Source organism: Stomoxys calcitrans, chromosome 2, assembly GCF_963082655.1.
Source record: "Stomoxys calcitrans chromosome 2, idStoCalc2.1, whole genome shotgun sequence".
In the NCBI taxonomy this organism is placed as follows: domain Eukaryota; kingdom Metazoa; phylum Arthropoda; class Insecta; order Diptera; family Muscidae; genus Stomoxys; species Stomoxys calcitrans.
The window spans coordinates 9,794,284-9,807,850 of record NC_081553.1 but is presented as its reverse complement, the minus strand read 5'-3'; the positions used below and the strand labels follow the sequence as shown (position 1 = coordinate 9,807,850).

General features: G+C 36.2%; 1 protein-coding gene across 39 annotated transcripts in view; it reads left to right on the top strand.

Moving 5' to 3' along the window:
* The window catches only part of LOC106083984 (calcium-activated potassium channel slowpoke), a 223,715-nt gene that overhangs the window by 141,468 nt on the left and 68,680 nt on the right, over window positions 1–13,567 (top strand). For 33 of the 39 annotated variants that reach the window (XM_013247445.2, XM_013247379.2, XM_013247351.2 and 30 more), the window contains 2 exons: window positions 38–148; window positions 4,610–4,715. In XM_013247445.2, coding sequence (XP_013102899.1) covers window positions 38–148; window positions 4,610–4,715 — 217 coding nt within the window. Of the gene's footprint in view, window positions 1–37; window positions 149–2,757; window positions 2,864–4,609; window positions 4,716–13,567 lie in introns of all 39 variants that reach the window. The other 6 variants (XM_013247410.2, XM_013247401.2, XM_059362222.1 and 3 more) reach the window with 1 other exon arrangement.

The following is a 13,567-nucleotide window of genomic DNA, read 5'->3' as shown; positions in this document are numbered from 1 at the left end:
CCAACTATTTGATGACATGGTGCTGATGATACAACAGACACATAGTGGTATGTGGTCACATAACATACGAATCGGTGTCACATTTTCTAAAGGATTTTCTGCATGAAGATCGAGAAGATGTCGATGTGGAAGTAGTATTTTTACATCGGTAAGTAGTGCTAAAGTTATGTATAAAATTTTTTGCTCTTATTATTTTGCTTTCGATTTCTTATAAATTAAGAATATTATACCCAAGTGAAATAGATTGTAATGCGTTGCATAAAAAAAAATTAATTAAACTAGCCATTTATGCGTAAAGAAGAAAGTAAAGAAACGCCTAAAAGAGTGCTCCAAATATATGAATATGAATCTGCCAATACCAAGCTCTATAGGTTTATGGGGGTAACACACAAGAGGAAACTTGTACCCAGAAAATGGATTAGCACAAACTATGAGCAAGGTAATGATTTGTTGTTGTAGCCACATGCTTGTATGTGGAGGTTGCCAAACCATAAGCACTGAGTATTTCGTTTCACATACATTGAAAAATTGAATTTCCTTCATCTGTTCGAGCTTTTTTGAACAATATCTTAGGAGTCTTTTAAAAAGACCATTCAAATTTAAAAAAAAAAAAAAAATGCCAAGACTTTATATTTTTATATTTGCATACGGCACAAAATAAATGAACCATAAAACAAGACATGACCCTAAAGCAGGGTATTTTGTTTAGCTTTTCGAGCGTAATGCTGTCAAAATCCTTATAAACCAGTAAGGAAAGGCAAAAGTCGGGCGGAGCCGAGTATATAAAACCCTATATTTATAAATTCGGGCAATATATGGATATATATATATATATATATATCTAAATTTGAAACGTCTATTAAACAGATCGTTTGAAAATTGTTGTTACTACGTTCATATAAGTGCAAATCTGGCGATAAATTTGTATGGGTGCTACATCAAAATGATTTTGATGAAATCTGGCACATATGTTAGGATTAGTATTAAAACAATCCATGCCAAATTTTGTGTAGATCGGTTGAAAATTGTCCTTACTACGGCAATTTAAGCGCAAATCGGGCAATACATATATATGGGAGCTATGTCTAAATCTGAACCGATTTGGATTAAATTTTGCAAATATGTTAAAATCAGCAACGAGATCGGTTGAAAATTGTAGCTACTGCGGCCATTTAAGTTCAAATCGGGCGATACATATATATGGGAGCTATATCTAAATCTGAACCAATTTTGATGAAAATTTTCACATATGTTAATATCAGTAATAAAACAATCCGTGCCAAATTCTGTCCAGATTCGTTGAAAATTCTAGCTTCTACCGCCATTGAAGTGCAAATCAGGCGATACATATATATAGGAGCTATATCTAAATCTGAACCGATTTTGATGAAACTCCAATTTGTTCGGTCTTCATCCGCATTACAAGAAGCTCAACTGAGAGCTACCGCTGGAGTCCACAGATTGCGATTAGTGGAAGGCTTTGTATACGGAGTAGCTTCAATTGCAGTCGCAAACAATCAGCGGTATCGTAGGGAGAGTCTCCGTGAGAGGTTGGGCGGCAACGGCTCTTGCTTAAATACTGAGTGTCTGTGATACGCGATGTTACAAGGCGATCTATTGGCATCTTTTAATAATAACCAAAGACCATAACGTTCCCGCGGCGATCGATGACCGAAACGAGCTTGACGAGTAACGCTACCTCCACATACAAATTTATCTACAACATCAGCAACAACAACTGATTTCATTTTTCAAGTTTTTTGCTTGTTAGAGCGAAGATCATTAAATTTTACAATCTTTGTTTGTTTCTCTTTCGAGACGAGCTCAATGATCGAAGATTGCAAATGGAAAAGGAAAGCCAAAGATAGCAACACACACCAATCACTATGGGACGCGTTTCGTCTTTGGTTAGAAGACTTTTTAACCATATAAGGTGTGATGGCTTCAAGGGTCTTGCTTTGGTATGTTGTATTTGAATTGTATTAATTGCGAAAACGCATCTATGATACAATTACCACATTAACCAAGCTCGACAACCCCGCGAGAGCATATCCAAGCCTTGAGTAGTTTTCAATCCGTACACTAACCTCAAAGACGCATATAACGTATAAATTTAAATGATTCTTAAACAATAAATTTATAAAGAATTCAAACTAGAAATAAGTCTAAAGTTTACTTTAGACAACAGTTTTCATATTACTGTATTCGATTGTTTTCTTTATATGTGTGTGTTAAAGAAAGGGCTTTGGCAAATTCTAGATACTTAAATTAAGTTCTCTCACTCTTGCAGATTTATATCTGTATTAAAAAAAATAGAAGCGCATTGCAATACATTTCACCTATGTTTTGTTTTTGTGTTTTTTTCTAATATACTCTACATATAATAAATTTTAATGTTCATTTACTTGATTATGAATATTTAAAGAAGTGTTAACTGTTTCAAAAGCAACTATTTATTTAATAAGACATCATTATGACAAGATATATTTAACTATTTATTATTTGAAATATTTAAATTTAAGTCTAAATGTATGGTTTAAACGTAAATTTTTCTGTAAGTTAAAGTATTGCTAGATTTAAGTTTAGTACATACACATGTAATGTACCATATACATATATATATATATATATATATATCAATGTCAACTTGATTTGTATTCTCTTTTGAATTTAATTTTGAGTAATGTTTTTTTTATGATCGAATCATAATGTGTGTTTTTTTAAACTGAAACTTGAAACAATTACTGAATCAAATAGCAAGGAGCCTGATCTGGAACTAGAAGGATTATTGAAGCGCCATTATACAACAGTGGCGTTTTTTCAGGGAACCATGATGAATGCCGTCGATTTGGAACGAGTCAAGGTACACAACACCAACAATCAGCCAACAATCAGACTCAAAAAAAAAAAAAAAAAAATAAAAAAAAACGAACCAAATTACCAAAACAAATTCTATCTCAAAACCTTACAAACAAACCAAGCATACTCTTTTACCATCACCCAAACTAAAAACACCACTTAAACATGAACCAAACAAAAAGAAATCCCTTTAAACAAGACAAAGAATGAATGTATGATTATTACTCATTAAAAGCATTCTCTAAAGACGAACAGACCAATCAACAAAGCCTTTACAACGCCATACGCAAGACCAACCAAAAACCCTCTTTTCCACTTGAAAAAATAAAACGAAAACGAAAACTTTCATACCAATTTCAAGCAACCTGCAAATAGAGAAAACATTATCCAATTTTCTTTCGGTTACACTTTAGTTTGATGTAATTTTGGGTTTCATAAGGAAACAAAAAGTTCCTCACATAAAATGAAACGTTCATTGCATCTGAAGTGCAGCACCATCAGCCCCTTGTAAAAAGCTTAAGTACTTCGGGTTTGAACGACTTTCAAAAGTTTTGAAAACTGAAACAAACAAATTTATCATAACTGCAAAAATTTTTTTTTTTTTTTTGAGAAAATTTTGGCTTTTTCGCCTAAATGCTTTTCATTTCTTTAGCTTGAGTTGAGTACGAAAAACATAAGAAACACGGAAAAGCATCATGTGGCTCACGAAACGGCGGCAAACTTTTCTCGCCTCCACCTCTCAAGTTGATTGTGTACTATCTGCAACTTTTCCCTTTTTATTTTTGAATCTTTTTGTTCATGGTTTAATTTACATTTTTGGCAATTTGGGTTGTGCGTTGCCACAAAGTTTCGCTTATTTCCTAGGAAGTTTTTTATTTAATTTTCTTTTATTTTCGATTCGATTTACTTTCTAATATAAAAAAAAAACAAAAACAAATATGTGCTTTGGAAACCTTATCAATGCTTCAATGGAATGAAATTTTAATTAGTAATAACTTTTGGAACTTTTACTTAGATTTAGATTGAAATCACTCCTATTTTTATTGTACCTTTTTCATAGGCATTCATACGCTTAATGAGTTCTCTTTTCCTTTTGAATTTCCAACTACCATTTACAGCAAAACCTTATTTTCTAGAGTTGTTATTGAATACTTTTTTTTTTTAATTAGGATTAATAAATTTTTCATTGTAAAATTTATTTTCTTTATAAGTACAAGCTTAAACTCTGGGGACAAAGCACCATTCTAGGGTATGTCTTTGTCCAGGAGAGTGTTATTTTGTCTTACTAAAATTTGTTAATACTTCTTTACGCCTATTCCTAAAGCTGTATGTTACTGAAAATCTTTTTTTTTTCAATAAAAAATTAAAAAAATTGTTAATGTATATAGTTAGTTAAGTTTTAACATTTAAGTATTCTCTATTTATAAGAGCAACAATTTGTAGCCGCAATCAAACTTCAATCATTTAAAAATGTTGCCTCATTTGAAGAACTACCTACCATTGAATTGAATTGTGTTTTATTTTTTTTTTTTGGAAAATTCTTTTATGAAACGATAAACCAACTATCAATTAAATTACTTCAAAATTCCCGCCTCATCAATCAAAACCTGAATTGATAAACCAAAATCGTGCAAAAATACCAAAAACACACAAATATTTCTAATTTGGACCACATCCAACAATTGGTAACAACAATTGGTAATAAATCACCATACCATAACGAATTGAATGAACGATTAAATTCCAAAAGAAAACCACCCGATTTGGAACTAGAAGGTTTATTTAAACGCCATTTTACTACAGTGGAATTTTTCCAAGGCACTATTATGAATCCCATCGATCTACAAAGGGTTAAGGTAATACGATTTCTGTTGTTTCCTTTCACCGTTCATGCGTTTTTCTTTTCTTGAATTTTGTTTCTCATTAACCTCTCGAAAAATAATCAACAACAACAACATGTGTGTTCACGAGAAAAAAAAAACGATAAACTGATTAATAAAAAAAAACAAAAATATATATTCATCAATGTTGTCTAAATGTTAATGTTATTAACCAAAACACAAGCCAAACATGTCCTACATATTACCTAACCCCGCCCTAACTCTTATACAGCAACACTTACTACGCTCACCTCTCTATCTCTGACTCTGTCTCTGTCCCTCTCTCTATCCAGAAAGAAATATAAAAATTACTATAACAACAGCAGTGGAACAAGGGTTTAATGCTTACCATGATGAACACAAAAAAAAAAGCAAAGACGATTGTAGCAAACGCAATGAGGTTTATGATGGGTTAATTAGAGTCGTTTGAAGAGGTATTTCTCAGAAAATGTACTCAGAAATGTACTTACATAAACATTTCGCACTAAAACCCAACCATTATATAATCCGATATGATGCAGACGAAATGCGCCCGCCAATGTTGTGATTATCAGCAAAATACAATTCAATTCAGGTCTTCTATTCTAAAGTTTCATTTCAAAAGGATATAGAACTTAACTTTAATTGGCTATGATAGAACATTTGTCCTTAGAATAGCGTTCCAACCGCCTCGATCTTCTGCTCTCCTTCAATAATCTCTGACACCAGGTTTCGAGGTGTGTCCCACCACTTGATCTTCCCATCAATGGAATATAGTCTAGCTTTATATCATTAAGGTCTATGCTTCCATTAACAGAACTCCTAAAACAAGTAAAAAGGTGTTAAGTTCGGCCCGGGGCGAACTTTGGATACCCACCAACTGGGGTATATATGCAAACCACCTTTTGTCATAATCCGGTGAAAAATGCATAATTGATGCCCCCATATCAGCTTAATCGTAATATGGTACGATTTGGACCGAATTCGACATGCATATTGAGAGGTCTAATAAGTACAAGTCATTGTTCAATTTTGTAGAACAAAATATTTGGTATCCAAATATAGACCGATCTGTACCATATACGACACGGATGTCGAAAAGCCTGACATATGACGCTGTCAAATTTCAGCGATATCGGATTATAAATGTGCCTTTTATGGGGCCAAGACTTTAAATCGAGAGATCGGTCTAGAAGGCAGCTATATCAAAATCTGAACCGATCTAGGCCAAATTGAACAATGATGTCGACTGGCCTAACACAACTCACTGTCTCAAATTTTGGCAAAATCTGATAAAATATGCGCCCTTTATGGGCCCAAGACCTTAAAGCCAGAGATAGGTCTATATGGCAGCTATATTCTAATCTGGACCGATCTGAGCCAAATTGAAGAAGGATATCGACTTGCCTAACATATCTCAATGTCTCAAATTTTAGCAAAATCGGACAATAAATGCGCCTATTATGGGACAAAGACCTAAAATCGAGAGATCGGTCTATATGGCAGCTATATCCAAACATGGACCGATCCAAATTGAACAAAGATGTCGATTGGCCTAACACAACTCACTGTCCCAAATTTTGGCAAAATCGGACAAAAATGTGCCGTTTATGGGCCCAATACCTTAAAGCGAGAGATCAGTCTATATGGCAGCTATATTCAAATCTGGGCCGATCTGGGCCAAATTGAAGAAGAATATCGACTGGCCTAACACAACTTACTGTCTCAAATTTTGGCAAAATCGGACAGAAAATGAGCCTTTTATGGGCCCAAGACCTTAAAGTGAGAGATCGGTTTAATGGCAGCTATATCCAAATCTGGACCGATCTAGGCCAAATTGAACAAGGATATCGAAGGTCTTAGCAGAACTCACTGTCCAAAATTTCAGAAAAATCAGATAATAAATGGGGCTTTTGTGATCCTAAGACCTTAAAGCGAGAGATCGGTCTATATGACAGCCATATCCAATTTTGGACCGATCTGGGTGAAATTGAGGAAGGATGTCGACTGGCCTAACACAACTCACTGCCTCAAATTTTAGCAAAATCGGACAAAATATGCGCCCAAGACCCTAAAGCGAGGATCGGTCTATATGGCAGCTATTTCAAAATCTGAACCGATCTAGGTCAGATTGAACAAGGAACAAATCTGGACCGATCTAGGCCAAATTGAACAAGGATATCGAAGGTCTTAGCAGAACTCACTGTCCAAAATTTCAGAAAAATCAGATAATAAATGGGGCTTTTGTGATCCTAAGACCTTAAAGCGAGAGATCGGTCTATATGACAGCCATATCCAATTTTGGACCGATCTGGGTGAAATTGAGGAAGGATGTCGACTGGCCTAACACAACTCACTGCCTCAAATTTTAGCAAAATCGGACAAAATATGCGCCCAAGACCCTAAAGCGAGGATCGGTCTATATGGCAGCTATTTCAAAATCTGAACCGATCTAGGTCAGATTGAACAAGGATGTCGACTGGCCTAACACAACTTACTGTTCCAAATTTCGGATATAGGACAATAAATGCGCCTTTTATGGGCCCAAGACCTTAAAGCGAGAGATCGGTCCGATATAGCCCATCTTCGATCTTAACCTGACTATGGACAGAAAAATAATCTGTGACGGTCGGACATGGCGAGAACCGATTTACATGGGAGCTATATCAGGTTATGTACTGACTTTTGCACAGTTCTTGGAAGTCATAACAAAACACTACATGCAAAATTTCAGCCATATCGGACAAAAATTGCGTCTTGTAAGCGCTCAAGATAAGCCTTACGTCCTTTCTACTCAAAACCATGGAACGCATTGTGGACACCATGATAAAGAGTAAATCATCCAGCGAACTGCTCAAATACAAACAGCATGCCGTTGCCAATGCAAATATGCCTGTTCACGAAAAAGACGAAGGTGGGCCAATTTAACGCACCACGCACCAATGGGAGAATGGATTGAGGATGGGAGCAGCTCATACCATCGCGGTATAATCGAGGCGACGATAGGTTTACCTGAGTTTTCGATCGGATACCTGAGATAAACCTTGGAGTCGAGGTCGAGGCACTGCTGTCATCGGCACACTCTTGGATTGAGTGTGCCCTATTGCCATTTGGAAGATCATGTTACACGGATGGATGAAAGCTAGAGGACAGAGTGGGCCTGGGGGTCTACATTGAGAACCCAGGGACTGAGAATTGTGTTAGACTGCCTGACCATAATACAATCCTGCAGGTGGAGATCCGGGCCATCACGGTATGCGTGAGGAACAGTCGAGTAGGAACATCTTTACGGACAGTAAACAGGCCATAAGGACAATAACAACCAGGACGGTAAGGTCACGAACACTCTTGCAGTGTAAGGAGATTAACGCCTTCTTTGAGGATGGCAAAATCCGCATCGTTTGGGTTCCGGCCCATAACGAAGTAAGGGGGGAATGAAAGGGCAGACGATTTGGCGGTCGGTAACCCGAAGCCTTTCGGGTCGACGCAGTCCGAGTTAAGGAGTGGGCGACGAATGCGTATGCAACATTGTGGAAGAGCCAAACGGTCATAAGGACGACAAAAATCCTATGGGCGGGATCCAGATCGTGAGAAAACGAGGCTATTACTGCAAGGAAGCAAGAAGGAGGTCATTATAGGTATTGGTATCATAACGCCCAAGAGACGTTGGAGCTTTTGTCATTGCCCGGCTTTAGCGTGTAACAGATAGCGGCACGAACCAACTTGGGGGAGTGGTATTGAAAACAATTAAGGATGTTGTAAGTAGCACGGAATTCCAAACTTAAAATTTTCTTTCTAGAGTTTCCTTTATAGTTTTTAGAGTGCACAACTATCAGGTTAAATACCGATTTGGAACGTACTTAGCACAGTTGTTGGAAGTCATAACAAAACACTACATGCAAAATTTCAACCATATCGGATAAAAATTGCGGCTTCCAGATGCTCAAGAAGTCAAATCTGAAGATCGGTTTATTTGGGAGCTATATCTAAACCTGAACCGATATGGCCCATTTGCAATTCCCAACGATCTACATCTATATTAAGTATCTGTTCGATCTCTATCGAGATTTAGACAGACGGACGGTCGGAAGGACGGTCGGACGGACATGGCTAGATCGAGTCAGAACGACAAGACGATCATGAATATATATACTCTATGGGTTCTTAGGCGAACAATTCGAAGTGTTACAAATAGAATGACTAGATTAGTATACTCCCATCCTATGATGGTGGGTATAAAAACTTCTTTAGACAATAGGGCAATGATTCCATTATGTAATCAGCTGGTAATCAAGGCTTACTAGTAAATGACAATGTTCATCTTATAGCTACAAATTTTAGCAAAACAGAACAATTTTTGGCAAACAATGTGCGTTAGAACCTTGTTCCACTTCTCTTAAACTATTTAAGTAATATTTATTAAATGCAAAACGTAATACTTCCTTCCTAACCCTTCAAACTTATTTAGATATTTTGAATAGAAATTATTATAAGCAATATTTAAGTCCAAATGAAGGAAAATCCTAAAGATGATTATAGTATTCACCATGTAAATATTTCTATGGGTTTGTGTGATTAACCGACTGACATGGCACATTTTTATTAATTTTTACAAAATTTATTTATAAACAATAAAATAACATAGATATCGGAAATTGCATATGTACATATAAAAATAATATTTAAACCTATTCAAGCCAAAAGTTAAAAGAACTCGTATATCAAATTGATTGAGCTCACATTTTTCATGATTTGGTTAAATTTCCTATACATTATTATTATTATTATTACCACCAATCAAAAAAAATATGAACTTCAGCCAACAAGAGAGAGATAAATCGTTCCACAAAAAGGTATTGAAATGTTACCGAAATGCTGGAATGATTGTATCATCGTCATCGAAGGAAACTGTAAATGCAAATTTGCCCTTGAACATTCCTTTAAGTACCGGGGGCAAACTTCTCACATATCAAAGAAACCCATTTTGATGAATAAAGTCAAATTTTGATCATCGTATAAGGCATCGAATGCATTATACTGCAAGAACTAAGCGGTCAATACTGCACTACCTTGCATGCATTCATTATTAAGATGTCATCGGAAAATAGAAAACCCGACCCTGTACGTTGCTTCTAATTTTACAACTCTTGAAGCAAAAAATCTCCTACACCAGGTTGCATATCCCAGTTCAAGGCGGATTTAATAAGGTGGTCTCACGCAAACAACTGTTAACAGCCGACCAGGTTTGACGGTATTAAGATGTTAGATTTGTGTTTGCATTCTCTATGTTGTTCTCTTCTTTCTCGCATATTCTTTGCTCATTTTCGCACCGGTATACACACACGCACACAAATCTCTTCGAGTGTGTTGGCAAAAAATGTCGACCAGCTTGATGACAAGATGGCGGATTGCTCCATATGATTTGTGGTTGTTGTACAAATGAGACCACCTTTAATTGTTTCGCCATGATCCCAGTTACATTTTGTTAGAATTTCACCATATCGCCTTTATTTGTTTACATCTTCGCTAGGTTTTGTTCTGTACAGATCGGTTGGTCTCTTCAGACATTTGTCAAAAATATAGATGCCAGATATAGATTCTCCTCTCAAAATATCGTTGGAATTCCATATTGTTCCGACTGGTATTTATGAGCTTTTAAGACTCTTTGGGAATGAATATGACATTAAAATTTCGTTCTCTTCTCTCTTTTATTTAAGGCTCACAATGGATGTGGGTCGGTTCTCCAGACAATTGATCAAAAATGTGGATGTCAGTTTTGAGCCTTACTGCTAAATGACACTCATTTGTGGCTTATTTTGTTCTTATCGGTCAACTTTGATCACCCAACTTTTATGTCGTATCGTATGATACACTTTGGCCAAATAAATTTCAAAAGAGACCCATCTAAACGTCATAATGGGTCTAAATGTTCGGTTTCCCAGACCCTTCGAATGTCAGTTCTGAACATTCCTCCCAGAAGGCCTTTATTTGAGGCCCACATTGTTTTGATCGCTTATTATTAGGAATGCTGGGGCTACCTGGCAGATAATCACGCCCTAATGCAGTAGCCATGTACCTTCTCTACTCATAGGTTAGGTTAGTGCCATCAGACTCACTTAGACGTTTTCGTCCATTGTGATACCATAGGAACAGAAGAAAAAAGATATCTTCTAGTTCCTACCGTTGAACCATCCAGATCGCTTTAAAAATCCCAATAACTTGCGAATGTTCTTAGCGGATATGAACAGATCAGACAGGTTCTCAAAGAAAATGAGAACCTAAAATGGATTGGTCTATATAACCGCATATTATTAGGAATGCAGGGGCTACCTCCCATATAACAACGCCCAAATGCTGTAGCCATGTACCTTCTCTACTCTTAGGTTAGATGTAAGTGGCAGTCTGCCATCAGACTCACTTAGACGTTTTCGTCCATTGTAATACCACAGGAACAGAAGAAGGAAGATGCCTTCTAGTTCGGTGAACCGGTGAACCATCCAGATGGCTTTAAAAAGCGCAGTAACTTGCGAATGTTCACATCCGCTAAATCAGACAGTTTCTTAAAGAAATGAGAACCTAAAGTGGAACTCCTTCTAACTGCTAGTGCGGGACACACACACACACAGAAGGTGTTCTATAGTCTTTTCTTCCACGATGTTCTCAAAGAAAAGAGAACCTAAAGTGGAACACTTCTAATTGCTAGTGCGAGACAAACACACACAGAAGGTGTTCTATAGTCTCTTCTTCCTCAATGTCCCTACAGCTTCTGCAAAAGTCGTTGCTTGCAACCCTCAGTCTGTCAGCATGTTTTCCGATTAGACAGTGACCTGTCACGAAGGACATAATAACTGAGACATCTGTTCTAGCCAATGACAGCAAAGCAGTAGACCTCTTTAAGTCTATATTAGGCCACATAGTTTTGGAATGCTCACAGCCCCCTCTTTGTGACCATCTATTATTCGTTGCCCTACGGGCTTGGTCCTGAAAACTTTGCTTACATGTCGCTAGAGGTATACCCACAAATTTCTTCACGTGTGTTGGCAAAACGTCGATCAGCTTGAAGACAAGATGGCGGATTGCTCCATATGATTAGTGGTTGTTGTACAAATGAGACCACCTTTAATTGTTTCGCCATGATCCCAGTTACATTTTGTTAGAATTCCACCATATTGCCTTTATTTGTTGGGATATCTCTGTGGCCCAGCACCCAGAACAGGTGAATTTTGAACTGTTCAGCTATCTCGTTGAGAGATCTGCGACAGTCGAGGGCGGTTTTTGTGTTCAGAAATACATTCTCCAGGGATTTAATGGCCAGGCAGACAGCCAGGCGTATGAGAAGATATTTATGCCAATCGTCGTAATGACATTATAACTTAGCCATTCCACCATTTCCTTAATTGCAAGGATCTCTGCTTGATACACACTGCAGTGGTCGGTAACCTCTTCGATATGGTCAGTTCTAGATCTTTAGAGTACACCCCAAAGCAGACCTGGGCCTTTAGTTTGGAACCATCCGTATAGAAGTCTATGTAACTTCTGTTACCAGGGATATCGTAGTTCCAATCGGTTCTATCAGGAATAGTGGTGCAGTAATTTTTATCTAAAAGCGGCTCAGGTAGGGTGTAATCCACCCTGCCTGGAACATCGGATATTGTATCAAGTATAACACAGTGTCCAATGACCAATGAGAAGCTCCCTTAACCTCAAGGCAGTGGTCGATGCAATTTGGGTAGCCACAATGTCCAGTGGCATAAGATGTAGCTACTCTACTCTTAAATACATATTATTAGAGATCGGAACAGGATTGAGTGGGTTTGATTTTTGTTCCATATGAGCCACAATATGAAATTTGTTCAGTCAATTGATTAAATTTTGATACTCTATTAAACTATGCGATCCATATGCTCCTTAAAAGCCATTCGGATTGTGCAAACAGCGGTAGTAGAATTTCTAGTAGAGGTCATAATGCTGGTGTAGATATACTACCGCTTAAGCTACAAATAATCTATAATCAGAAAATCAAATTGAGTTCAACTAATTATGAGGTTTATATAAAATACTTATATTAAAACATTTTAGAATATAGAAATAGGTGTTAATAAGATAAATAATCAAGTTCCTATGTTAAAAACAAAAATCAATTGTAGAATTTTTAACAGTTTAGAAAGATAAGCAGATATTTATAAATAGATAAACATTTTATTCTTGTGTTGTTTAATTGATAACTTAATCACACAGCCTTGGGAAAATATCACTCGTTTGTACTTAAATTCTGTTTATAATTGTTTCGCCACACATTTAATGTTAAAGAGAAAACATCCATTTCTAAACTTCTTTCCATGCTTATAAATGTTATTTCATTTCTATGGCTACAATATATATATATATATATATATATATATATATATATATATACATATCGAACAACATACACACATCAACTCACATCAGGTCAATGAGACATAATGTTAGCAGAGATAAAACATCTTATCATCTTGTAGTTGTAATGAACAATACATATGTAGCTCGATATTAAGAGCTTGGATAAATGTAAAGCATTATATACGAATAAGATATAACAACGCGTTAACATGCCTTTGCATATGTTATAAAAGACCTAGATATCTAGATCAAAGATATATTGCTTCATTATCGAACTGTAGATATGATATCCAATGAATAATATGTATCTTGTGACATCTATAATACAGAGTCAATTCAAAATCAATTAAAAGAGTTTTGTTGTTTTTTGAATTATCATGTTATACAATAATTGTTTAGAAACTAGTTAAGATTGTATATGTAATTAATGTGATTTATGAAAAAAAACTTAATGTATCAACAGAAAA